The 27,927-nt window shown below is 47.1% G+C and overlaps 1 protein-coding gene across 8 annotated transcripts in view; it reads right to left on the bottom strand.

Annotated features, from left to right (window-relative positions):
* ERC1 (ELKS/RAB6-interacting/CAST family member 1) overlaps positions 1-27,927 on the bottom strand; it is a 2,866,486-nt gene that overhangs the window by 1,591,444 nt on the left and 1,247,115 nt on the right. For all 8 annotated transcript variants that reach the window (XM_069628613.1, XM_069628618.1, XM_069628615.1 and 5 more), the window contains one exon: positions 6,999-7,136. In XM_069628613.1, coding sequence (XP_069484714.1) covers positions 6,999-7,136 — 138 coding nt within the window. The remainder of the gene's footprint in view (positions 1-6,998; positions 7,137-27,927) is intronic.

Genomic DNA, 27,927 nt, shown 5'->3' with positions numbered 1-27,927 from the left:
AGGTGACTGGCGTCAGTGGTACCCAGTCTGTCCTAGGAGCAAAACTTCTCCTTTGTTGATCGGCAGGCTGACGGGCCACCACGCCTGCCTGCGAGGCTTCCCGCCTTTGCTGATCGGGAGTGGCGGCCATTTTGTCTTGAGCCGCTGCCATTTTGTCCTCGCCTTGAGCATGTGGACCTGAAGCCAGTGTGTTCCCGGGTTCAGCCTGCATGCTCTATTGCACCAGTTCGGCCTTGCCCTGCACCTCAGGTGTACACTCGGTAGGCTGTGCGCCCTCGGCCTCCCGTCTATCCGACCTGGGACTCGGATCAGTGGCAAACATGGCGGAATCGGTCTTTCGGTTCTTGGCCTCGTCTTGGACCCCAACGGATGGGGCGTCCTCAAATGACTTCAATCTCCTCCCAGAGGGAGACCGCTACTCGGACCGACCGGGTAAGGCATGACTCTGCTTGGATCATGGGTCAGAGGCCTTACTCGACTTGAGCCATGCCGCCAGCCTGCTATCTTTCTTCAAGAAGCTCGGGCATATCTCGCACCCAACCTCGTGGTCCGGGTGCAGACAGTATAGACACTTTAGATGTTTGTCCTCATGAAAGACGTTCCTTACTCCGCATTGGGCGCAGGGCCTGAAATGTGTCCTTCCATCCTGTTTCTCCTCCGTCATGGTCAGAGGGCACGAAGTAGGCCCAAGACAACCTTCCAGAAACTTCGACGAGCTATCGCCCTAGACGGGCGCGCAACTTCACTGGCAACGGATCCCCGTTGCCGGCCGATGGAGATCCTATCTGTAAAAGAGGACGAGAAGGAGCTGAGTGCGGGACAGGGAGATAAAACCCCCTCAAACCACAGAACTTAGTCGTAGGTCTGAGAATAGGCAACACCATTGCTCTTTGTGCAGAGCTACTCTGTCCCCCACAAGAGACTTGTGAACCCGGAGAGGGATTTAACTGCTTCTTTAGCTCTGAGGCTGCAGCAGAGGAGGGGGGGGGTTAATAAAAACCCCTGTTGCTGGTTCTTTGTTGCTTCCTTCTGTAGGTGCTAGGCGAGTGATCTGGCTGTCTGGACCTCCTCTCCTGGAAGCCCCCTAAGCCCCAAATGAGTGTAATCTACGGTCTTGCCTCCCTTGGGTGTGAGGGATGATCTTCGCTGCTGGCTTGCTAAGCACTGCCAATGTCTTCGCAGTCTGCATGCTAGTTTTCTTTTTGGTGAGCTCCTCGTCCGCAGACACATGGAAAGGGCTCACATCCCTCAACGGGTAAGTCCAAAATTCTCTCCTGCACATCAGTCGTACACCTGGTAGCATGAATCTAGGCCGACCTTCAGTCCAAACTGAGGAACATTCCCCGACTAGACGTATCAATGTGAGCTAGAGGGGATTCCAGGTAGGTCCTGTGCGATAATCTTAGCCTCATAGAGCCCTGACTTGAATGCTGCCTACCTATCTGGAAAGTCTGGGGTGTATTCTGCAATCTCTCACCAGAACCATTGATTAGCTGCAGATTACAACACATCTGTGTTAGCCTGGCGAAGGTGTACTGCTGCTTAGAGGTACAACTTCTTTCTAAAAGCCTCCAAATAATTGTTCTCCTTGCTAAGCACAGCTGCCAAGGACGACGTCTTACTGGACGACCCGCTGCTGCTGGTTTAGTGTATAGAGGCAGCTGTCACTACGCTGAATGTGGCTGTAGATGTTATGACAGTAGCTTCCCCTCGCTGCCTAACTGCCTGCATCTTGCATCCAGCTTCCTACTAACCGCTTGACATGAATGTGGTTTATCCTACAGTAGGCAACCTCCAGACCATCCTTTATTTCCTGACCTAGATAAGGTCTGCAGAGCTAAGACCTCTGACAAGACGCCAGCCTCAACTGTTCCTGAGTAGGCACAGGTACCCCCAGAAACACCACCAAGCCCTGCAGCCTCTCACAAAAGTCCATGGCTGACGAGTTGACTTCCTAATCTTGGTGGTCTTGTGACTCCTGCCCCTGCAGTCTCTACTTGGGCCTGGTGTCCGAGTCCATAGCCTGAGGTGCCTGCACTGGAAGTGCTACAAGGAAGCAGTGGAGGGGATGGCGGCGGAGGCCATGGTGGCAGCACAGGTGCTTCACACATGGGAGCTGGTGGAGGCAGAGGTGTCTGAGGCATGGGAGCCGCTGAACTAGAGGATGTATACAATACCGCAGGCAGTTTAGGTTTTTGCAACTCTTGAGGAATGACCTCCCCACTGAGCCCCTTGAGGATACTTGACATTTGTGGAGATTTCATTATTTATAGATATCTACCGAAAAACCTATTCTCTCACGTCGGGGAGGCCTGTACAGCAGTGTGTGCAACCTCAGCTATGGGCGTCCATGTCACGGACTAGAATCTGCAGACCATGCCTGGGCTGTAACTGCCAGCTCTCCGTAACTCATTGTATTATGGGGCATAGGGTAAGTTTTCCACATGTGTGGTTGGTAGGCTCTGCTGTCCTCTTTAAGCGGGAATATTTCATGGAAGATGGAGGGACAGCTCCTCGGCTGGCTGCCATTTTGTTTAGTAAGTGTGACTGGACTGGAGTGCAGAGTGAAACAGGGCCTGGCGTGCCACACTTTAGAGGACCCTTGGTACAGGTACTGGCTCTCTTACAGACCTTGGAACTGGTTCCGGGAGCAAAACGGCCTCCGCTGAAAAGCTAGTAGTGCTGCGCAATGGTGCGCCATCCGCCCTGTCGAGAGCATCAGGCTCAACAGACCGCTCGGACAACCGTCCATTATCAGAATTTATGCGCCCCTCTGTACTAGGCCTGGCATGATCCTTGGAACCCCTCGGTACAAGTACTGGTAGCTACACAAGCCTCAAGCCTAGCACTGGTACACAAATCTTTATGAACCCTCCCAGTCGTGGCACTCCTTGGAAAAGTGTCTCCCTTCTAGGGTACCTTTAAATAGAACTTCACTTACCTTCTGAGACTTTCAACAGGCAAAGCTTTTCAAGTGGTCCAGAGGAGACCAGGAAAAGATCTCTCTCCACCTCGCTAACTGGGTCTTTAATCAACGCAGTGTCAACACGTCGCATGAATCCCACCGATGGTGGGGGGCTAGACACTCTAAACAGAGTGAATGGGCATTCGATGCCAGGAAAGGAGTGCCACGCAATATACACAGACCAAATCTAGAAGAGCCGGACATGCGCCAGAGGACTGTGGGTGCCGAAGGCCGGGATGAAAATTAATTAGTTGAAATAAGAGGAAGTGCGCAGCTAAATATTTGCTGCTGCTGTAATGACATCTGTTCCCGTCGTGTGGAAAAAGGGACTGAGGTGGGTCCCGTGGGGCAGAGTTAGCATGTGCGGTCGCACAGCACGTGCGTGCATATATTTAATAAATTTAAAGGGGAAGTGCAAATTTTGAGATCCAACAGGCTCTGTACCCGCCCCCATATGGGGACGCCCATATAGTATGGAGGAAAGAGGCCGAGACATAGGAGTAAGACATACATTACTCACCGTAATCGTATTTCTGGTGCTTCTATCTGCTTAGACTCACATGCTGTGCATATAGTCTGACATCTAATGGTAATCACAGAGTATAATATCTTTATTGTAGACAAATGAAAAGGGAGTTCAACGTGGGTGTGACGCTAACACTATCCCCAACGTGACGTGTAGTGTACCCAAAATCCTTCTCGCATCGATAACCCCCTTGGGGCTGAGGCGATGCCAAAGGGGAGTACTTTGAACTGATAGTGACTGTACTCCATCTTGAACAAGGGATGTCGAAACAACCACTAGATCTTCCCACTGACCGTTTAACCCACACCAGTGGCTCGAGAGCCATTCCTGCATAAGACGAATGTGCGGACGGGAATGTACAACTAGTAAGACGCAGGTTACCATCATTCCCAACAGCTGCATGGCTTTCCATATGGTTACCTGACTGGCTACATACTGAGGGATCTGGAACAACATGTCTTCTGTCCAAATTAGTGTCTCCCAGAAATTGTATGAATTGACTGGGGACCAGATGACTTTTTCTAGTTGATGGAGAACACCAGGCTGAAAAGAAGAGCTATTGTCTTTTGGGTGTTCTCTAGCCACACCTGCTGCGAGTCTCCAGTTATGAGCCGGACATCGAGATGAGGGTAAACTGTAATAGACTGCCTGCAGAGGTGAGCTGCCACCATTGACAGTACCTTGGTAAACACCCTTGGGGCTAAGGCAATGCCGTAGGGGAGTACTTTAAACTGATAGTGAGTGTTCTCCATCTTGAACCCGAGGTACCTTCTTGTGCGCCAGCAACATTGAAATATGAAAGTATGCATCTTTCATATCCAATTAGGCCATGCTTTAGCAACAGGATCACTTCCTGCAGAGTGGTCATCCTGAACTTATGAGGTTTGCCATACTACTAAAATAGGGTGCATGTTTAGATCATTCTTTTGTACAAAGAATTATATTGAATAAATACCCTTGTTTACCTCAAGATCTGGGACCACCTCGATCACTCACTTCAGCAGCAGAATATGCATTTCTTCCAGTAGGATGTGGAGATGTTCTGGAGACAGTCTTCTGCTTTTTGGCAGATGGTATCGCGGTGGATGGAGAAATTCTATACAATAGTCGCCGCTGGCGGTTTTGAGGCCCCACTGATCGGAGGTGATTCCCTCCCATGCGTGGGTGAAAGATGTTAATCGTACCACTAATGGGGAAACATTGGGGGGCTGAACCACTGATTCATTTGCTGGCCGGGTCAGGGGAACCTCTGGCTACTAAATGTCTCCCCCTACCATTACCATGCCGAAATCCCTGTAGAGAGATTTGAAAGTTGCCGGATCTACCCTGGCCCTAATACCAGAGAGATCCTCCAGTTCCAGAGAAAAGATTGCCCGCGAAAGGTATTAAAGACCCTGCGTTGAACAAATTGTTTGGCCGAGATTTGATTGAGAGACTTTAAAGTTTTGTGCTCTTTCTTCGTGGTTTCGAGGGCGTTGTCTACCACTTTGCCATAGAGGGCTGAGTCCTCAACATGTTTATCAATAAGTGAGACCTGTGTCTCGGGCTTGAATCAAGAATTCTTAAGCCATGTATGGCACTTCAACAGGGCACCTTCTGCTAGTACCCTACCCGCAGTTTCTGCTGAGAGTGATGAATCGAAGGTGATTCACACAGGAAAGCTGGCCTGGGACCCCTCATGTAGCTAGGAAAAGGCAGACACTTTCTGATACCCTGGGGGCGGTGTGAGCTGGGAGGATCACCTGGGAGGGAAAACAGGTCAGGAGGAATGGGAGACCCCCCCCCCCCACCACCCACCTTAGGTAATTCTCCCCAAGACCCCAATCTCATAATAGCTTATTGTAAAATAGAGGCTGTTGAAAGGAGTGACATGTGGTAGGGACTTCGAGTCCCAGAATTCCCAGAGTACTGGGGCGAAGAAGAGGGCTGCAGAGGCACAAGGTTGCAGCATGGTTGCACAAGGTGGCAAAAGGGTTCCCAGGTATCCTTTCACAAGGTCTTATTCTTCAGTCTATTTTGAATGGTTTTCCGAGTATACTACCATGCCTGGTACTACTTGTTCCAACTTTCCCCATATGGACATCTCATACATGAGGATATTTGCAGGTTCCGTCTTTGTATTTAACTTGGTCGGTATTCAAAAACATGTCTTAATTGCTCACATGCCTGTCTGTAAGCTGCAGGATCCCAATGGCTCTAGGCAGACTCACTGGTGTCTTGTAGCGTTTCCAACCTGTAGCGTGCTGCTGCAGTGAAGCTTCCTCTCTGGGATGGTGTTTATCGCTGTGCAGACCTTCTCAGCTCTCCTGCCAGCTCCGCATTCACCCGCTGGTAAGACTGCTGCTTCTCGGCATGCCCGTGTCCCTGTAACTTGAGACTATTTTGTAAACTTGAGAAACCTTTGGAACTTTGACAGATGGTCAAGAACTGTTGAGCCAGAGAGAACTGTTTTCTACGGATAAGTACTGGATACAAAACCAGGAGGGATTCATGGAAGACCTGAGAGAGATTGGGGTGACCTACTCTGAAGGCAGGATACGCAGCAGAGTTTTTCTTTGATATTTTTTCTCAGTGATAGGGCCAGTTTAGAGGATAGGTTCGGACAGAGGACCATTTATTTTTATTTTGAATAGCCCCTTACTATAGTTTGTTAGGAAGGCAACTCCGCTTTTAGCAATAGGGCTATAGAGCATTTTCTTTTAAGTTAAATAAAACGATTTCATAACATGTCCTCTGGTCAGAGTCCTCCTTCTGGCTTGCCACGCCAACTGCCTTTTGTGACTACTTCGAGTTTCCCTAAAGGACTTTCCACACAGGAAAAATAAAACCTCACTCATCTTTCTCTCTTCGGTCTACCATATACACTTGATAATCAACAATGCACTCAGATAATGCTTCCTATCCTCCCTATTGTAATCTACACTGTTCTGCATTTCATATGTTTTGTACTGGCTTCAAATAGTAAGTCAAGAAAGTATTCAGATGGAGCTGAGAAACATTTATTTTCAACAGAACTTCAACCAAACACCTATTCAAAGATCAACTGTGGTACAACCCTTGTATGTTCTACATAAATCAGCAAGGTAAGTAAATCAAGCAGTGTACATGACCGTAACCGGATTTCTGGTACGTATTGGGAGGAGACTGAGCAAAGATTGCATAGAGTAACAGGGTTTTAAGTCTGGAGGACCAACCTAGTGAACCAGGTACACATTGCATTGACTAGTTGTAGACCAAGACTAGAATGCTGCTAGAGAAAAGCAAGCACAGGGAACCAGATTTCTCCTACAAGCGGCTAATTTGCCCTTGTGCCAGGATTAAAAGAAGCCAAAAATCTGTGCAGCAACAATGACACATTTGGTGCTGCTTATTGACTAAACTGGGAACTTGAGTTTGCACTGACTTTTCCGTTTCACAAAAAGCATCAAAGCGTGCTCACTGATAATACATGTTTATATGGCTTGTTAAAGGACACCAGATGTTCGATGTTTAATAAGCAGTACTTACTTTTTCAGCAAGGGCTTCTTCTAGAGTGGTCAAGGCAGTGTCGGTGTTTGATGTGTCAGCCTGCAATGATTTAACACGCTCCTTCAAATTGGTCAACTGCTTCTCTTTGTCCCTTAACTGTTCCTGGAGGTTTTCAATCTTCAGAAAAGAAACAATAAGATGGTAAGACAATTTATACAAACCATTTCACTGCTGAGAAGAAGAAAACAAAACAGCTCCAAAATCTGTCTTGTTTACATGCTCATCTCTACCTATAGCTAGCTTGGGGGTCTTTCCTCCAAAAAGCATGTCCACCACACAGCCTTTATGATAGTGATTCACCATTACACCAAACCCATTAGTCCCCTACTGAATCTCACTGATGAACTCTGATTGTCATTTTATCCTTTCTATGCACTTCTTCCTTGGTGCTTAGATCTGTTACCTATATTTAGCGCCTTGTACAAGTCCTAAGAAAAGCTATTGGCCAAACAATAGCACATTCCATATTATGCCATCTATGTACTAGTCATCTTTCAAAAGGAAACGTTTTCTATTTCGTCTAAAATGTAACAGGTTAACTAACCATCCAATGTGTGTCCTGTCCAACACGATACATGCTAGATCTTGTAGAGAGCTCCAATATCACCCAATCACCAACCAAATTCATTTAAGTAAAGGGAACCGAAAGATGTTAAAAATCTCTTAACAGTAATCTTCACTACAGAGATCCGCTTTGTTTTCATTGTAATCCCTACTAATTGAATGATGGTTCACAGAAGAGAGGAAAAACATGCTTCCCTGATACAAAATAGCATTTTAGTTCCTTAACACAGTTTTGATGGATGGTGTCGCAACAAGGACCATTGGAAAGATCACAATGTTTTATCAGCTTTGAATTCGGGGCCCAAACAAGCAACAAACTCCAGAGGTAGACTTCTGTGCGACAAAAGCGAGACATCGGGAAACCCTTGTTTTCAGCTGCTTATCAGTTAGACCAAGACTAGAAGTTTGATGGAAAATGAATTTACTACATAATGAAAAGTTAAATGATCAGTCTCTTTATTTCCTTTTAATTTTTCTTCATATGTAGGATAATAGGTTTTGGGGGACAGCTGTCGACATAATTGATGCATCCTTAATTATATACACACAGTGTCTAATCTTAGGATCGAGTCAGGTGTGGAATGTGACGATTCATGGGATCACATCACTTCTCCCCAGAGGGGAGGCCCTTCCCTGTGAGGCTAGGGAGTAAAGGCCGCTACCCAATGAACCCCCTAGAAGTGGTAAAAAATGTGAGGACCTCACAGGGAGAGACTTCCCTTCCAGGGATAGGGACTTCCTTTCCATTCAGTAACCCCCTTACACTCTCACCCATGAGACTTTAAGACCTCCTCAAAATATGATCAGCCCGTATGAAAGCACTACTGTTATGTACTGTACTTCCTCAACCTATATTTACTCAGAGGTTCAACAAAGTAAAATTAATAAAGGTCCAGGGCGTTTACACGTCGTTCCTGAAGCTATGGAGATTAGTAAGAGCACTCAAGAAAGCATATTGAGTGTTCACCCACTAAGTACAGAGATGAGGGGGCCACTAGGAAGGATGAAGATGGGCCAAAGGAAACAGTGGGGGGAGGGGGGAGAAGGACTGTGACCTTACAATTTGTACAAAAAGAGATGGACTACCTTAAAGGAGGAGCACCAGATATGAAGCCTGGAGAGAACAGGAGAATCGAATTTGGGAGAGAAGACGGAATGTGGGGGACTCTGATCCGTACTGCTGAGGACAGCAGGGGTAAACAGAGGGAGTTCATTACAGCCTGACTGAGCAAGGGCGTTCTGCAAAGATTGAATGTGTAAAACCGTGGCAGAACCTGCGGAGGTGGACCAGCTGGTCCAAGAATGGCGCTGATACCGTTGAGGCAGTGGGGCCAGAGGAGTTGCCGCAGGAAACAAGAGAACAGGGAAAGCAGTCACGGATGCTGGCACAGTCATCCATTACCCCTGGAAGAACCAGTGAGATGTCCCCCGTAGAGCCGGAAAGTGATTGGGGCCAGCGAAGAGCAGCATCCTAAGCCATTTTCCTCCTCCTCCCAATAGTCAAGCCAAAGCTACGAAAAAGGGAGTGGGTCCGGGGAGTAATCTCCCTAGTCTCAGTGATAAACACAGAAATAATATGAGTCTGGGAAACCTCTGGAGTAATCGTCTTCATCTCTGTGACTACCAACAAAGTGTCCCAAGTGTAAATATGAATAAGAAGGATCTGCTTTGTCTCAGAGGGGGGTGGTGAATGTAAAGCCTGTGTTAGAAGTTAGGGGAGTGTTCTCCCTCCTCATAGAGACTGTGATAATAGCAACTTAAACTTAAATATCAAATGCATCAGGAGTGCTTCCCTTAATCACCGAGTGTGATATAAGAGAGAAAGACATACAAAGCAATCAGATTGGCCTCCCTGGTTTAAGAATTATCATTAAGAGTCGAAAGGAAGACAATCACACCAGGACTGGTGTTTCTAGTCGTAGTGGCCTTTGCCTTTCAGTGCTTGCTTGAGAGACATTCCAGTTCCAAAAGGCAAAGTAACAAAGTCTCCTCAGTGGGTGAGAAACCAGGATAAGGAGGAGTTTCAGTTCCCCTAAAAGGAGTTTGGAAGGTGCTACAAGGACTCTTGAAAAGTATGGTTTGATCTTGAAGAACGCCTATGCTGTACCAGGAGAATGGGGGAGTCCTTCTGGCTGTTATATCAGACACTAAACCAACAGAACGCAGAGTCAATCCTGACCAAGGAGATTGTTTATGTTGAATTATCACAAGTGTATTAGAGACGGTCATCGCGGTTGGAACTTGATAAACCGGGAGAAGGGAAGTCATTCTCCCGGCCCTTCATTTGAACTTGAACTATTCTCCAGATATTTGTCACACATGATTGTGGTGCACTATTTCAGTATGGAGGGAGTCATCTTCCTGACCTTTCTTTCTCAGTTATTTCTTTCGTTTAGTGGTAGGGACAGAAGAGGATTTTTGGGACAGAGGACTGTTATTTTGGTTGGACATTCAACCGGACGAGCACCCAGTTATCTTTACTTTACGTAAAGATTTCCCTTTAGCACCAGCTAAAGGTAGGTGTTGGTTTTGTTATTTAAAATAAAAGTCTACAGCCAAAGTGCCACCTTTGTGTCTGACTCCTGCTTGTGATGTACCACAGGAACTGGCGCCCGTTTGAGACAAGTGAATGGGACTGGGGTGACCTTGGGAGGCAAGGGAAGAACACCAGCTGAGAGGTACAGTCCGTGCAGGGGGGTACACAGAGGGTACCCCAGGCTCAACGTCCATCCATAGCCTCTTAAGTATTCCCCAGCATGCTGTTCCCAAAACCCCTGGGAAGCATACGGATAGACTACATTAAAAGCACAAACATAAAAGGGTGGAAAAACACTGTACTTTGCAGGGATGCCACCATGGGAATTCTTGTTTACCAAGTGACAACAGCTCGTGAATACAGTTCACCCATGTTCTGGGCACCATGCGCACTTAGGTTCCATGTGTTTATAACGACATACATTTTTTGTGACACCTAAATAAAAGAAAAAAGTGTGATTTGATGTTTCTATTTGGGGGGGGGGCGGTTCCCCAGCTTTACTAACTCCCCCAATCCTCCCCACCCTTTTTTAACCCTTACCCCACCCACCACATATGCTTTTATCGTTATTCCGGTGTCACTGAAAATATTTGTTATTCATTCTTCGTTATTAACACTGTACACCGCGCACTCTCACTTGTGCAGAGCAAAAGCCAACAAAGTCACTATGATTGAGAGTCAGTGGCTCCTTGTCCCATTACCAAATAGGGAAGAGAGTGGGCACCACAAAATATCAAAAATATTACAAATATTAAAGTCAATATAGAGATTGAATGTTCAAAAAATACAAAAGTTACACACAATTTAGAAGGAGCTGGCTGCGACAAGTCTGGAGACACCCGGACTCAAAATTGCAACAAAAGCTATAGACCAAGTAACAGTACTGGGTCACACAGCACAGCCTGGGCACGTAATTCTTTAAAGTTCAAAAGCATTATGTTCTAGTATCCAAAATGCATGATATAATGTTTGTCGAAAAATAAAGAGATGAATCTGTTTGGTAGTTTGTTTCAAAATAATGGTTTATCCAGAAAAAATTCAAAAATAAGGCTGTCACTAATGAATCTTTAGTGAGGGAGCAATTGCCACAATCCATATGTAATTCAGAGTAAATATGCCAATGCATTTCGGAAATTATTTCCTTCTTCAGGGCAAGTCTGGCAATTTAAGCAATTATACAGATATATAACAAAACGCATTCACATCATGATAATCAAGCACACATAAATGGAAAAAGTAAGGGTGCAACATACCAATCAGTATTGGTTTCAGAGTTGATAAATATAAAAGACAAAAACAAGCAAGCACAATAAGTGGTTTGAAATATAAATCAGTGAGACAAAGAGGATATGGAACTTGGTTTTACCTTATAGATGTGGCCAATGGTGCAGAACAAACGTGGCATAGTTAGTCTGAATTACGTATGGATTGTGGCAATTGCTCCCTCACTAAGGATTCATTAGTGACAGCCTTATTTTTTAATTTCTTTGGGATAAACCATTATTTTGATACAAACTACCAAACAGATTCATCTCTTTATTTTTCGACAAACATTATCTCATGCATTTTGCATACTAGAACATACTGCTTTTGAACTTTAAAGAATTACGTGCCCAGGCTGGGCCCAAATGCGAGCTGCTGTGTGACCCAGTACTGTTACTTGGTCTATAGCTTTTGTTCCTTGTCCCATTACCAACATTCATCACATAGAAAGCAAAATACAAAAGGTGGCCAGGTGTTTCGTTGCATTAGCAAGCAGCACATGAACAGTGGGGGAGGGCACCAACCGCTAGCAGAGTATTGTCACCTGCCGACTCTGCACCCACCAATCACATTACATGCCTATGTCACAAGTGACAACCACATTTGTCCAATTGAGAAATCCAGGACTTAGCCTTTTAAAAGAACAAAAAGGGACCGGGGCTAAGCAATGTCATGCAAGCGAGGAGTACGGAGAGCAAGGCAGTATTCAGAGAATGGTGGCATGAGAGGAGTAGGGAGCGCGAGGAGTGGAGAGATGAGCACAGGTTGGAAAAGAGAAGAGGAAGCAGAGGGAATTGTGATGAATCCTGTGGAGTCATCATTAAACCCCAGCCTAAGATCTCCTCCCATGTGGCCAGGGGAAGGCAGTGTGAGAAACCTGAAGGCGCCTCACCCGTTAGTCCCTGGAGAACTGTCATCCAGGAGGCCAGGACCTTGCCATCATTTTTTTTGGATCCAGTTCCTGGGGGTGGACCAGTGCGAGATAATCACCTGGATGATGGGTCTTCGGGGAGTGGAAGTGGGACACCGGACGGCGAGACGCGGTATCCCCTTCCCTGTAACACCTTTTCCGCCATCCTACCAGGTAGGATACTAGGAGCTCAACCCCGCCCCCTTTTCAGAGACAAACACACACTCTCACGCACAGCTCACTGTGAGAGAATACAGGCTAACAACCAAGCTGTATACCTGCCATGTCCCAATACATTAGTCAAGCAGTGTCAGGCAATTACTGCTGACCTTTACACACACCTGACTTCCATTACACTTCCCCACACAGATAAAATGTGGAGCACGAAAGCACACTCTGAGCAAGGCAAAGCACACAAGGAAGCCGCAGTTCCAAGATGGCAGTTTAATACAAGGAATAAGACGGCAGGACCGGAGAGGGTTGCAAGGAGGGCAGCGCCCTTGACCTTTTCAAAAAAGACTGCTACTTTCATGAGCTTTCGAGAATAAGAAACATAAGATCCGGAATCAAAGCTGAAGAAACCTACATTGTGTGTCGGAGGTACCCAGGGCTCTCTCGCCTCAATCGTCAAGATGAGGAGGAGCATTTCCCACCGTGGTACTTTCCTTGGCTCCTACAACAAAGCAGCACCAGTAAAGTCAGCACAGCCAGTGAGCTGGGGAGACTGATAGCAGACCGATCTGTTTTTAAGCCAAAGTTGCAAGTGGTAACATTGTACAGAGAAAACTGAAGAGAACAGGATGTGAAGCGTATGTGAAAAGCGACACAAATATATTTAAACAGCAGATGAGTGACTGAACTTTTGAAGACAAGACAGATACCGTAAACATAGTGGTCCGGCGCCACATGTGTGGTCATTCGAAGGTCTCTGTTAGGTATTCAACTGAAAGGTGGCAAATGTAAAAAATAATTGTGAAATTGAAATGGTCCTGCAACGGGTCAAGCCAAACCCTGTGCACATTAGAAAGTCTTCGATAGTTGATGCTAACTGAAATTGCCCTGAACCTGGCTGTGGTAGACCAATTGTGTAAGATGAAGGATCTGAGCCCGGCTGAAGGGCATCCGGAGTGAACCACGAGTCACCCGAGATCCAGGGTGAATTCTATAAACATTTTTAAAGAGGATCTGAGCCCGTAAGAGGGGGATCCAAAGTGACGATTGTTGTATGAAAGGGATCCGAGCACGCTAATAGTGAATTACCTGAATTGAGTAATTGTGAGAGGAGGAGAGCTTTGTGTGTTTTGTTGCACCAGGCCCTATGAATCAAGAGACTGATAGACAAAGAGACTTGGGCAAAGAAGGCCCTGATGCTAGTGATTAAACTGCATCATCGTGCCAAAAAAGCCAGAGATTGTGCTATGATCGAGTGAACCGTCTTGTCCCGTGCTGAAATCGTGGGGAAGGGAGGTCAACGGCCTGAACATCCTGACATATCATTTTCGTGAACACTTCTTTCTTTTTCATAAACACTACTCCCACACCATTTGTATTTAGAGGGAAGGATTGGCAATCATTTCTTTTAGTATAGGCCCTTTTATTTTGACAAGACACCACTAGGACTGCGTTATTATGGTAGTAGCTTGCTCCCATCTGTAGATTTAGGATTAGATCGGCGTTTATCAGACCTTTGTTGAAGTTCAATAAACACCCTGAACTGTGGTCACTTGTGTCTTACTTTTGATACCATGTCTTCCTTACAGCAGCCGCTACCTGATCCTAACCTTGGGGGTGGTGACATGAGGGAGGATCACATGGGAGGAGATGGCTGTCAGGGGGACATAGTGACTCATTTGGGAGGGATGTGGTATTCATCATCTTATGACGATGAGATCCCCAAATATTTAATGGCACGCTGTCATTGTAAAAGTCCCTCCTTTGAGAATATTCAAAGAACATGTTGTGAAAAGTCATCTAATCAGGAATTAAATGTAACAATCTCTATTTGTCACAAGCATGTCTTAAATAGAGGTTTAAAATACAATGTTAAAACAGCAATCTTTTATACATAATTCCCCAACTCTGTCTGACAATGTTAATTTCACAAAGCAATTCTGAATAATTGACCATAGATCGCCCAAATGCATTATGGACTTCAGGAGCCATAATGCCCTTGGTGGTGGGATGAATAGGGGCCCAGAGTTAGTAAGTAACAGCAATGCCATTTACCATAATGTGCAGTCTATTTGTTGTAGACCACAACACCTGAGCAGACATTTAAACTCAGGAATGAGTTGCAGGTGTCCGAGGACACAGAGGCAGACCAGAATGCTGGGTCAAACGCAGAAGGAGAACGAACACCGCCAACTGATGCCGACACAAGTTATAAAGGCTGGTGGCATGGCAGTGTAAGCGCAGCAAGAACCAGTGCCTGGCAAAGAAGCCAGACCGAGAGAGAGACATGCTCCCAGGCTGACAAGCAGCGCTTCATGGTGCAGGACGACCGCCAGAGCTGATGGAGCTCCTGGAAGAAGAAGTGCAAACCGTGGGTGCTACATGGGAGCCGACAGGAAAGCAGATAAAAGGTCCACCACAGGCCTAGTTAAGGAACAGGAGAGGCCAAAGCAGACCGGTGAGATGGCCTAAAGCTTACCCTGGGGGGCCGCTTCGAATAGAACATGCATCAAAAGCCAATACTTTTGAATATCGAACGGATAAAGCAACAAAAGGGCACAATTCCGCTCACAAGGGACACCAATTGGGGGAAACCTATAACCCACATCGCCAATAGCCAAGAGGCTGTAAAGGAGCAGAAGAAAGGCAACAAGGGCGCAACTTCCCCTATCTGGGATACCAACTAGAGAAGACCCGTAACCCACATTGCCAACAGCCAAGAAGCTGTAAAGGAGCAGCAGGTCATCAAGGGCGCAGCTCCCCTTGGCTGGGATACAACTGGGGAACGTAGTAACCCGCATTACGAAAAGTAAAAAAGAATCAAAAGAGGCAGACATTGCTCAAACCTCCCCACAAAGGATACTTGTGTGGAGAATCTTGGAACTACTATTGCCACAAAGCATAATTATAAGTTTATATCCTGGCAGGTGAGTAAACCAGGAAAGGGACCAATAGTAGTTAGTCCTGGCAGGCGAGTGGACCAGGAAAGAAAATGTTTTGTGGTAAAGAATTGTGAAGAAAAGAAGTAGTTAAAGATATTTTTTTTAAAATGTCTTTATTTTTTTTTTTTTTAACAACAACAAACACATAACATACAAACAGCTTTAACATAGATGGCTTACTGGCACTTCGTGCGGATCTTGTCTTTCCATTGTGGTTTCGTAGTTTCCCCAGCAACCTTATCAGTTCGGTCTGGACCTCCCGTGGAGTCGAGCACCAGGTCTGGTACGCACAATGTTCTATTCTTGGGCTTCGTGCTGGCCTTACTATTTCACCTACGGATCCTCTATTTCCGAGGGATCTTCAGAGTTTCCTTCCTCCGGTTGGCCAAAGAGGTCTTGTATTAGAGTGTTCCATGCAGACAACTTGTGCGCAGTTTCACCTTCCCCTCTTGTCACTGCTCTTGCCCACACCACTGTCTCTGCCTGCGCCCACTTCTGAAGGTCTGACCACCATACCTCCACACGCGGGCCCTCCTTTGACTTCCATGTCATTGCTATCCGTCTCTTGGCCAGTATACTTATCAAATCTTTCATCTTTGCCAGATGTGAATCATGCTTACCTCCTCTCGAGAAGAGGCCCAGTAGGTACTTTTCGGGATGTTCCGCCTGGATTCGAAGTCCACTTCCCGCTATCTTGAGTCTGATCCCATCCCAGAACTCCTGTATCACTGGGCAAGACCAGAACATGTGTACCATGTCCGCTTCTTCCGACGAGCTGCGGGGGCACCCGCTCTGAGCTTCTGTATGGACTTTATTCATCTTCTTGGGTGTAAGATACGCTCTATGCGTTACGTATAGCTGCCCCTGCCTAAACCTTGTATTTCTGGATACCTTTTTTGCGTATCGTAAGGCCCTAGTCCATTCTTGATCACTGAGGGGCTTCCCAAACTCCTCCTCCCAACGCTGCCCCGTGTGTTGTTCCTGTGGGTCTTTGGCCTTCAGTAGCTGTTCGTACAACCTAGAGGTCGTATGCGTTCCCTCTGCAATGTCATACCATACATCTAATGCTGTTTCCTCGTCCTGGTCTTTCCAATCTGGCCATCTTCCCGTGATGTTTCTCAGCATGCCGGTATATAGGATGAATTGACCCATATGTATTTCGTATTCATCTACCATTTCGTGGAAGTCCGCCCACCTTCCCTCCCTTCTCAGGTCTCCAATTTGTGCTACCCCTTCAGCTTCCCAGTGTGCTTGGTATGTTGCTAATGTATTTGTGTTCCCTCACAGGAGACCAGCTAGTGGAATTTGCGTTGACTGCGGATCCTTTACCCCTTGGAGTTTCCACACTCTTTTCCATAAGTCCACTGCGATGTTAAACATGTTCGGCAGGGTTCTGAGCCGGGGTCTATCGAGCCATAGTATTTCCCTTAGGTAATACTGTTTCAATGCAGGTTGGAAAATGCGAGTGTCTATTGTTTCGTCTTCCCCCAGCCATTTTACTGCAAATTGCAGCTGCCCCACTAAATAGTACTTCTCAAAGTCCGGTGGTCTGATACCCACTTCTTCGTAGTCCTTCTGCAGGGTCCTTATTGCGATCCTATTTCTCCCTCCCCCCCCATAGGAATGAACACGTTATTGTATTTAGTTTGGTGAAAAAGCCCCTGGGTATGTTGTATGGGATGTTTGTGAGGAAACATAGTAGGCGGGGCAGCACCACCATTTTCAGGAGGGCTGCTCTTCCCATCATTCCCAGTGGTAGTGTCCCCCAGAAAGTCAATGACCGCTGCGTCCTATCTAGAGCGACGAGCGTGTTGGATGCATGGGTATCAACGGTATTATGATGTATCCCTATACCCAAATATTTAAAGGTGTGGGGCGCCCACGTCAGACCCAGGTCCGGCAAACAATGGGGGGACCTATTTCAGTCCTGCCAAGGGGAAGGGGAGGGACTTCTCTTTATTAATCGCTATGCCCGAAAGCCTAGTGTACGCCCCGATCGCCTCTAGGAGGCAGGGTAGGTTAGTGGTTGGCTCGCGTACGAATAGGAGCATATCGTCCGCGTATAGCGCAATTTGGTGGAGCACCCCATCTATGTCCAGTCCGGTGTCTCTATATTCTGTTCTAAGGAATACCGCAAATGGCTCTAGAGCCAGGATATATAACATTGGCGATAGCGGGCACCCCTGCTTGGTTCCCCTGTGTATCTTCCACTCATCGGAAATGAATAGCCCCGTTTTCACCCATGCTCTAGGTTCCCTGTATAGTAACCTGATCCACCAGAGGTACCCCTCCCCGATACCAAAGTGGGCGAGTACAACCATCAGCCATTCCCAACGCACAGAATCGAAAGCTTTGACAGCGTCCAAAGACACTATTACACTCTCGTCTTGCAGTCGATTTGTCTCATCTATCACATGGTGAAATCTGCAGAGGTTCCAGGACGTGTTCCTTCCCGGAACGTAGCCCGTTTGGTCCGGGTGGATCAGCGTGGGTATTACCTGTTTTAAGCGGTTGGCTAGGACCGCCGTTAATATTTTGGCATCCTGATTAATAAGGGATATTGGCCTATAGGAGGCGCATTTTCTGGGGGGCTTCCCTGTTTTGAGAATCGGGACAATTATCGATTCCGACAGGCTTGTCGGGAGACGCATGGTCTCATATGCATCTTGGAATGTCTCAAGCAATTTCGGGGCAATGGCACTCTTGTACGTCTTGTAGAATTCCCCCGGAAGCCCATCCAGGTTTTGCCGGTGGGAAGCTCTGCGATCACCATCTCTATTTCTTCCACCGTGAGGGGTGCATCCAGCAGCTGGGCCTGTTCCTCCTCCAGCCTCTGCAACCCTATTTCTACCAGTGCATCTGTTATGTCCTCCGGGTCTATTTCCGGATTCGGGGCGTACAGTTGCTCATAAAAACACGCAAACATTGCGTTAATGTGCCCTTGGTCCCTGATCTCTGCCCCGGTGTGATTTTCCAACACCGTTATGGGATCTTTTTTATTCTCTTGTCTGGTAAGCCAGGCCAGAAGCCTGCTAGGTTTATCCCCTTCCGTGTGTAACCACTGTAGGTACCTCCCATAGTTTAACCTCCCTAGTTTTTCCCAGAGCAACATGCATTTAGTCCACAGCTCTATCAGCTCTCCAGGTTCCTTCCCCTCTAGTCCCGCTCGTCGTTCTCTCAATTCGATCAGCCTCTCGAGTTCATTCAATTCCCTCATGGCCGCCCTCATCAATCCTCCTGTTTTGCCTATTGCCGCTCCCTTTATTACCACCTTGAATGCGTCCCATAATACGGCACCACTTTCAACACTGCCCTTGTTTTGCTCAAAATAATCATCGATCACCTCGCGGAGGTGTTCTTCAAACTCACCCTCCCTCAGGGCCTCTGCTCGAAGTCGCCACGTTGGGATAGGGGCTTTCCTATTGGTATGTGCCCATGTCGCCACTACTGGGGCATGATCAGAGTGTGCATGCTTTAATGGTGATTCCCGTGATATCTTGTAGTGATTCCCTGCCCACGAATATGAAGTCTATACGTGTAAATGTTCCATGTGGTGCGCTGTAGTGTGTATAACCCCTCCCTTCCCCATGTACCTGCCTCCATACGTCTTCTAGCTGTAGCTGGTCCAGGATCCTACACAGTTCTTTGGCTGGAGGTGCCGGCTTCTTGTATTTATTATCAGATATGTCGAGGAGGGGATTCAAGGTGCAGTTGAAGTCGCCGGCCCAGATGAACGTCGCCTCCCTATATTGCAATAACTTGGGCGCTAGCTTTCTGAAGAAGTCTGCTGCATCAGTATTCGGGGCGTAGGTGTTGACCAGGCATACCTCCTTGTATTCTAGCATGCCATGCACCAATACCAGCCGACCCTCTGTGTCAGTCTCCTGCTTGAGTAGCTGGAATGGGAACCCCGGGGCAATCCATATTAGTACACCTTGTGCGTAACTTGAATATGTGGCGCTGTAAATCTGTCCTCCCCATTTCTTGTCCACCTTGGCCTGCCTGTCTCTTGTGAGGTGTGTCTCCTGTAACATCGCTATCTTGATTTTCATCCGGTTTAGCAAGGCATAAACCCTAAGTCTCTTGACATACGCATTGAGTCCTCTCACATTCCAGGTGGCTATCGTCAGTTCATCCGGTTCCATGATCTCCTTTGTTTGCTTGGCTTCCTTGTCCCACTGCCATGTCCTTGCACGCTGCGCTTTATTTCTCTCGTGCCCATCTCCCTCGGTGTCCGAGTCGCGGATCTATGCCTCTTGATGCAATGGCTGCTGCTGTCAAATGGGTCCCGTCCCATGTTGCTCCGGTCACTTATTGTCTGTACTATTTCAGTGTTCTTTACAATAGTCCTTCCGTAGTTTGTGCCTTGTACTGCCCATTCACTCCATTCAACGTCCATAACTTCAACAAAAACTGAAAAACTAACGCCCAGCCACCCTCCCCCTGCTCTGGCTCCGCCGCTTCTCTCGCCATGCTCCTGTAATGGGCGCAGACTCGCCGCAGCGCGATGCCTTAAAACTGACATCCAAACTGATAGCTCATTCTTCTCGGGGGCGCCGCTTCTCTCAGCCAATGCAGCTAAAGTGGGGCTGATTGCTCCTCCATGCTTACTGCTAGCTTCTTTTAACTTACGTAATGCTTATTTTCTTGTTCCAGGTTGCCTTTGTTACTTCTCATCAGGGTCTATTTCCAGGATTATTAGCGTTTCTGTGTCTCAGCTGGGGGAAGCCTTGTGAGTCCATCCAACTGTGGGCCTCTTCAGTGGAGTCGAAAAAACATGTTTTGCCTTGGTGTATCACCTTGAGCTTAGCAGGGAACAGGAGCATGTATCTCACCCCCGCGGTCCTGAGACGTTCTTTTGTTGGGCCGAACTGTGCTCGTTGCCTCTGTACCATGGCTGTATAGTCCGGATACATTGTGATCTTGGAAGAGTTCCTGATGATTCTCCCCCCCCCTCCTTGAGAACGCTAGTATTTTCTCCCTGTCTTTGTAGTTCATGATCCTAGCAATCATCGCTCTCGGGAGGAGGGGGGGGTGGGGGGCACACTGTTGGGGTCTTCCAGTCAGGGCTCTGTATGCCCTTTCTACCACAAAGCCCTGGGATAGTGCACCTACTCCGACCTCCTGGAGGAGTAAGTTCTCGACTTATTCAGTGGGGTCTTTGCCCTCCTCACCTTCCGGTATTCCAATTATGTGGATGTTGTTCCTCCGCGCTCTCCTCTCTGCGTCTTCTGCTCTCCTTTCTAGAACCTTAATTCTCTGTAGTACCTCCGACATCTGTGTCTGCGTTACCGCAACCCCCCGCCGTATTTTGCTGCACCTGCTGTTCCGTCGCCGTCACTCTTTCTGTTAGGTTCCTCGCATCCTGGCGGAGAAGGCCCACATCTACCATTACTGTATCCAGTTTATTTTCTAGTGATGCTTTCAGGGCCCCGATTGCTGTGTCCATTTTATTTTTGAGCGATTCTTTCATGGAGGTGATTGCTTCCAGTATCGTGCCTTCCTTGGCGGGTTCCACTGGGCGCGACGTGCCATCCGCGGCTGCTGCTTTGTCCACCGACGGCGACAGTTTATGTCCGGACGCCGTCGTAAAAGTCTCCATGCTTACTTGCTTGGTTTTCCCCTCCGCTTTCTTTTTTGGCATCGCGGGGGAGCCGCCCTCTGCCTGCGTCGCCGTTACCGGTCTTGGCTGCGCTCCACATGCCGTAGCCCCTGCTTCTTCCGCCGCCCTGCTCCCAGTGTTTTACGGGTCTCTCCTTATATTGGGATTATTGCACTCTTCCGGCGGGTGTATTCGTTAGGCCCTCGTTGCGGGCATCGCTTCTGGTTTGGGCCTTCCCGTGTCTGCTGCGTATGTCGCCTCACCGTGTCAGGGGCCTTCCCGCTTCCACGTCCCACTTCCACCGGCCGCGCCGATCTCCGTCTCAGGGTTGACTCAGGCTCGGGTCAACCCCGCACTGGTTTCTTTGTTATGCGCATGATGTGTCCCTCTCCTGTGGATTCACTGGTTCATTCCGTATTACGCAGCCGGGGTCCTCCCACAGCTCGCGCGTCCGCCATTTTGATTTCGCAGGGCGATTCCTCTCCGGCGGTCTATCTCCTTTTCCACCGCCCGGTTTCCTCCCGGGGCTTCGCCGGGTGGGCAGCAGGTGTTCCTGTCTCTGTGGGGAGACTTTGGTGGTCTTCTGGAACCAATTTATGCTAGATTTTATCAGATTTTTTCAGGATCGCTCCGGAGCTCCTCGGCAGCGCGTCTCACTACATCGGCCGCTAAGCCACGCTGTAGTTAAAGATATTTCATTTGAAGAACAAGTGTGGCATTATCAGAAACATTTGCTGTGCTATTCCTGACAAAAGTAATTCATTTGAAGGAGAAAGGTGATATGCTGACAATTACTTTGATTTATGAACTTGTTTTTTGAGGGAAAGACATGTCAGCTTTCCCAAGAGGGATATTGGGAAAGACCAATTGTTTTGAAGTTGTGGAACCAATGCTTATGAAAGACATTTACTTTAACAAGCGGAAGGTCATCTTAGAAGGAAAAGATTTTGTGTGTTGAACTGAATAGAACTTTATTGGAAAATAACTTCTCCAAAGGTATTTTTGCATTGATTAAGGGGAAGGAAATCCAACCCTGGACACGAGGAGTTCTTTTCAAATCTTTTAAGTTTGAACTTTTTGAATTGAATACAACCAACTGTTTCTCGTGTTATTTTGTTGTATGTATTAGTGTGAGGGTCAGAAACCTTTGGATACTAGGTCACCTTTTTTAGTTAGTTTGCTAGATAAGGACTTCCTTGTTAGGATAGAGAAAAATAAGCATTTATCCCACAGTATTTATTAAAATGGCACTGTACCTTTGTGTACATCTCGCATTTCTGACCCCTCACAGAAGATGCGAGTGGAGACGGTAGAAAAAGAGCAACGACAGGATACAGAGGAGAAAAGGTGGGAGGAAAGAATAGCAGTGATGGAGGAGGAAGTAGAAAAGGTAGGAGTAAAAATAGATAAGGTTGAAACATGTGCAGATAATGTGGAGAAAATAGGGGGCACAGGGGAGAAAAGACGAGAGGTTCAAGAGAAAGGAGTGGAAGGGTGAGAGTAGTGCAGGAGTGGAAAGACAGTTTAGAAGCATGAAAGTGAAGGAGGAAAAGGTAGGAGCAGAGAAAGGAGAAGAAGTGAAACGAAATGTTGGACAGAGGGAGAAGATGCAAGAGGTGGCAGAGAGACAGAAGGGGCAATGAGTACAGGAGGACAAGACTGGGTGGAGGAGGAAACGAAGATGAATGATGGGGTGGTAGGCAAGATCAAACAAGAGAGAAGTAGAGAAACCAGCAAAGAAGAAGTTGAGAAAGGAAGATAGATTGGGTGAACGAACATGGTAGAAGAGGAGTGGTTTGAGAGTAAAAATAAGGAAATAAGGGTACGAGTAGAGAAGAGGAGATGAGCAGAGAGAAAGGAGGAAAAGTATCCAGGCTATCAGTCGGAAGAAGAATCACATAGTGGGTGTCACAGATGGGCTTAATAATTCACAGACAAAGAGGTCAGGTTTTTTTTTTTTTTAAACAGGTTTATTTTAAACCAAGGCAGAGACGAATAACATACAGCATTGCAAAACAACTCATCATTTTCCGACAATCCCCTTTAGCTCGTACCCTCTCCCCCTCTTCCCGCCTGGCCCCAGGCCTTCTTCCCCCAGGTCTCCTGCTCCTCTGACCCGCCCGCCGTGCTTCCCTCTTAGGGGTCCTCTTGCTCCTTCAGGCCCCATCGAGTATTGATAGGTTTATAGGTTAGGGCCTTCACAGATTTTTTAAATAAATTATTTGGGGAGACTGGGACAAGTGAGACTAAGGGGACCCTATAGGATCTCGACATCCACAGGGGCTCCCACCACCCTAGCCCAGGTGCCCCTAAACCCTACACCCCCCCCCCAATGTATCCTAAAATGAGGTACGCCCCACTGTCTTGGCCTTCACTATTCCCCTGGGGTCCATCTGGGGCTGGTAAATCGGGTTTTAGGACTCAACACTCAAGTTGGGCAGGATAAATCACAGCCATGTATGTTTTTGATTCCATTCCCCGGGTGAGGGTGAGGATGCAGTCTTGCCAGTTCCTGCCACTGGGTTTAGTCCACTCTGTGTCCTCGGTACCTGTGGTGGAGGGGGGTGGAGGGGTTGTGAAATTGCTCCAGTCCTTGGAAAGGTCCCGACTCCCTCCAAAATCCAGTTTCCCCTGTTAAACCTGTTTCCAGCGTAGGCAAACCGCTTACAGCCAGTGAGAAAGGGATTCCATTCCTCCCAGTTACCAGCATTTGCAGCAAGTGTAATCTACAGCCTAGGGTTGGCCCATTTAATCTCTTCCTAAGTCAACTATCTGTCCTGCCCTGTAATTTCCATCTCCCCCTTCTGTGGGAACATAGAAACTAGCCCTCCCCTGTTGTGAGAATGGGTGGGTGCAGGCTCTGAAGGGAGACGTGTCCTATACCCTGTAATTACTCTCCCCTTGCTCATGTCACTGAGCAACATGGGGGTGGGTAGTGGGGCTGGCTCTGGAGTGGGTGGAAGCAACAGCCTTATATTGGCGTGTGTAGAAAGGACAGTGGCTCTCTTTCTTGGTTGGGGTTGAGGGTGGTGGTGTGTTGAGAGGGTAGTGAAGCTGGGGAGGCCCTTTTCAGCAGGTACCCTGTCCATGTCTTCCCTTCTCCATTCTTACCCTTTTCTCCCCCCTAACCTGCTCTACTTTTCCACCAGTAGACCGCCCCTTGGTCTTGGTGCCTCCCCACTGTCTCTGTGGTCCTATTGTTAATTTACAACATGCATTTTTTCAATGGGGTTTTTGCCAAATTTCTTTTTGGGGGGTGAGGAGGGCTACCCCTTAAACCCGCCCTATTCATCTAACACTATTTCTGACCCCTTATATACCATTCCTGACAGCAGCCTATTTTTTATAGGTTTTATCGGGAAAAGAAATCTGCAAAAATCACATGTCAGTGAATGGACGTTGTACAGTCTGTGCCTCCCATCTGTGTGTGTCTCTCACTCTCTGTGCCCTACTCTCTCTCACTCACTCACTATATGTGCCCCCTTCTGTGCCCCCCACACCCTCTGTGCCCCCTACACCCTCCCTTTCTCTTTCTTCCCCCTTCTCTCAGCCCTCAGTCTTTATTAGCCGTCTTCCCCCACTAGCTCCCCCAGTCATTATTTCCGCCTCGCACCACACTCTCACTTCCCCCATTCTTTCCTCCTTCCCAACAGCCTCCCCACTCGAACATTTCCCCCTCCAATCCTGCCCTTCGTCCCTTCTCCTCCCCATGCTCCCAAGGGTACTCTCCAGGCCCCCAGAGTCCCAAGCCAGTGAGTGTGCCTAGCTAGCATGCCTGCCATCAATGCCTACCTTGTTCCCGCAGCCCAGTACAGACAATCATCTGTGCCCAGTGTGCCTAACTTACTCTGCCGGCAATGGGTCTACTTCTCAGTCTGCAATAAATCTGTTCCCGATTTCTGCAAAGACTTTGGTGCCTTCATTTGTGTTACCACTTTCGGTGTAGCCTGCCTGTTATTGCCAGAGGGGGGACCCAGTCCGCATACACAACGCACTCTCACCGGGACCTGTTAATCCCATGGCCCGAAACTGTGACCCCTGCATGTGGTCGAACACCATACAACTCCCACACGGCTTTCCCCATTTTAGCTTGCCTCCCACGCCCACAGGACCGGATCTGGTGCACCACTTGGTAGTTCACCTACTCCAGGCTAGAAGGGGTCTGTGACGGGTCAGAAATGAAAGTCGGACAGAAAGATGTCATGTTATAGGTTAAAGGCTTTTATTAACACAAAAATAGTTTGGAAAACGCATCTCTGACCCTGTTCTAAGAGGAACTTCCGTGCCTATAACCAAAAACGCCTGTCAGGATGTCAGAAATCAAAAACTGTCCACGTGTCCAAAACGTCATATTCTGACCCTCACACTACAAACCAAATATAAGGTGATTAGGGAAATGTCTTTAACCTGGTGTTTGCAAAATGTGTTCATAAATCAAAATAAACAGCTCCAACATAAAAGTGTATCTTGCCATGTATCTTCATATTGTACATAATTACATTTTGCTTTCTGCACCCCAGTCTGACCTATGGCAGACATTCCACAAAGTATTGTGGTGATAGTACATTATCTCATACTGTGGATATGGGATTGCTTTGAGGTGTGCTCAAGAGTGTCTCGGAATTGTGGAGGCTACTAACCAGGTAATCATGTTGTATTTTGTATATACAATTGAAGCAATAGTGATGAGTTATTAATCCCCTACCCGTTTTCATTGTTATATTTAATTTCAAATACCTGCTTCAGAATACTATGGCTTCTTATTAAGTCACTTTCTAGGGAGGATTGAACTTTTTAACACAAATATATTTTCTTGAATAATTTCCCGAATACTTTCATTAATATTAAAGGTGACTGAGTGTCAAGTGTGCAATGTGGAGAGGAGCGCCTGCTACCTTTTTTTGAAATGTTCATTAAACATGTCTGATGAAGGAGAAATCATACTTGGCCACCAAGTCTCCAGCAAGGGCCATTCAGCGACACACATTAGCATCATCCCCCCTACATACAGTTACATCTTAGACAACCCTTAGCAACGTTTTACACTGCTTTACGTTCTTTGCAACCTGGCAGTTTCACTACAATGCCAACACATACCTTTAGAAATGTGTACCTAAATGAATGTAAGGATTTCTTCCAATTTAATCTGGTGGCTTTTGTCACATTACTTATTTCCTCTGTATAAACAGAATAAACAGTAACTCACCTGAGGTCACAAGTCGCTGGGGCACTTTAGCTGCATGTCTCAAGGAACACGTGTTATGCACAGAAAACAATGGCATGGATAGAGCTGGATACAAGTTGCAAACATAAAATTAACAAATCCCTATGCACTAATCTAATGGGTAGAAGCAAGCAATGTCCTCTCTTTGTGGAGAAAGGTTCCAAGTGGATTCTCCCTGCACATAACAAGAGCAAAGTACCTGCCTTCTACATTAAGAAAAATCAAAGGTGCTACTATAGCAACAAGGTAATTACTTGCCCCTTTCCTCTACACTTAGTAAAATGTTGAGACTCAAGATGATGCTGCACTGATGCACCTCACTAAGTGTTCCTTCAGAAGATGGATGGGATGAGTCACCTCTTCTACCTGTACCATATGACTACACAGGCACAACATAGAGAACTCTATTGCAAGCTAAAAAAAAAGCATCAGGGGAAACAGGATTTTGCCAGAGCATCTTTCAAGGTGTAATTGCACCAGTTTGTACCATCTCATTTCTACAATTCACCTGCTTTCCACTATGGGTTGTAGATTTCACAATGAACTAGTACATGGGATGGGTCAGTGGAGTAAATACGCTTTGCATTTCAGCACTATCCATTCACTCTCGGAGAGAGACGTTCTGAAAACCTCCAGAGAAGCATCTGGAATGTTCCTACTATTCAAATGTATCCACCTTCGAAGCGCAAACATTGATAAATGAAAGCAGTGCAAAGGGTGATTGTGTGCAAAAAGGAAGTTCAGAAGGACCAACAATAGCAGGTACATCAGTTACTGTAAAGAAATACAGGTCCCTCCAAGCAAGTAGTACAAGTAGCTGCAGGTGGGGCAGTTCCAAAAAGAGCATCAACTCGATAAAGTAGGAGACCCCTAGGTCCAAATGAGGATTCTAGATAGCTGTGAGAGTTTATTTAACCATAGGCAGGGTCACCAACACTTAAAGTAGGCCCATAATAATTAAACTGGGGTTCACACTCTTGATGCTCCTGAATCACCTCTTCATCTGTGATGGTGATCGAATGATATAGCATGTGTATTGGAGGATGTACACCACATAGACTATGGCTTTGTGTCAATTATTCGGGAAAGCGCTGGCTGGGACAGAAATAGGACTCAACCAACATGTTTGGTGTTTAAAAACAAATGAGCCTTCTGCAGCCTAGATGTTTGTAATTGGGGGACTTTGCTGGGTGGGGAAGCCCATTTTCAAGGGAGTTGGTTAAGTGTCTGAATGATGCTTGTAGAAGATATAGCTTAAGTTTCATCAACCAAAGTGGCAAAGATGGGATGCTAGACTGGAGAGGTTGTGTTGTAGTACAATCATCTCCTATTCTGGGGTGCAGTTGCTCCAGTCTGGCACAGTTACACTTGTGGTCAAGTCCATTTCTCAAGCCCTTCCCATGGCGTTTTTGACACATTCTGGCAAACTCACACGCAGGGGTGTTTGCTAGGTTTGTAAAAGATAAGGGGCTATGCTAATGTCGGGTCTGATGGGACTTGGCACTAGCTACCCTTTTGGTTGTAGGCCCTGAGCTTCTATCCGGGGCTGCAACAAAAAGACCCGGGGTTGTAGCCCCCTGCCCAAGCCCCCCACCCCCAGCAACGCCTCTGCTCATAGCATGGACATGCCAATAGCTTTGTCAAAGTACACTATAGTTTTATGTGCTCTGAAGCAAATCGTGCAGCAAGAGAGCAC

This window comes from Ambystoma mexicanum, chromosome 12, assembly GCF_040938575.1.
Source record: "Ambystoma mexicanum isolate Mex_15411 chromosome 12, UKY_AmexF1_1, whole genome shotgun sequence".
Lineage (NCBI taxonomy): Eukaryota > Metazoa > Chordata > Amphibia > Caudata > Ambystomatidae > Ambystoma > Ambystoma mexicanum.
The sequence above is the reverse complement of the archived record's forward strand: the minus strand, read 5'-3'. Positions and strand labels throughout refer to the sequence as shown.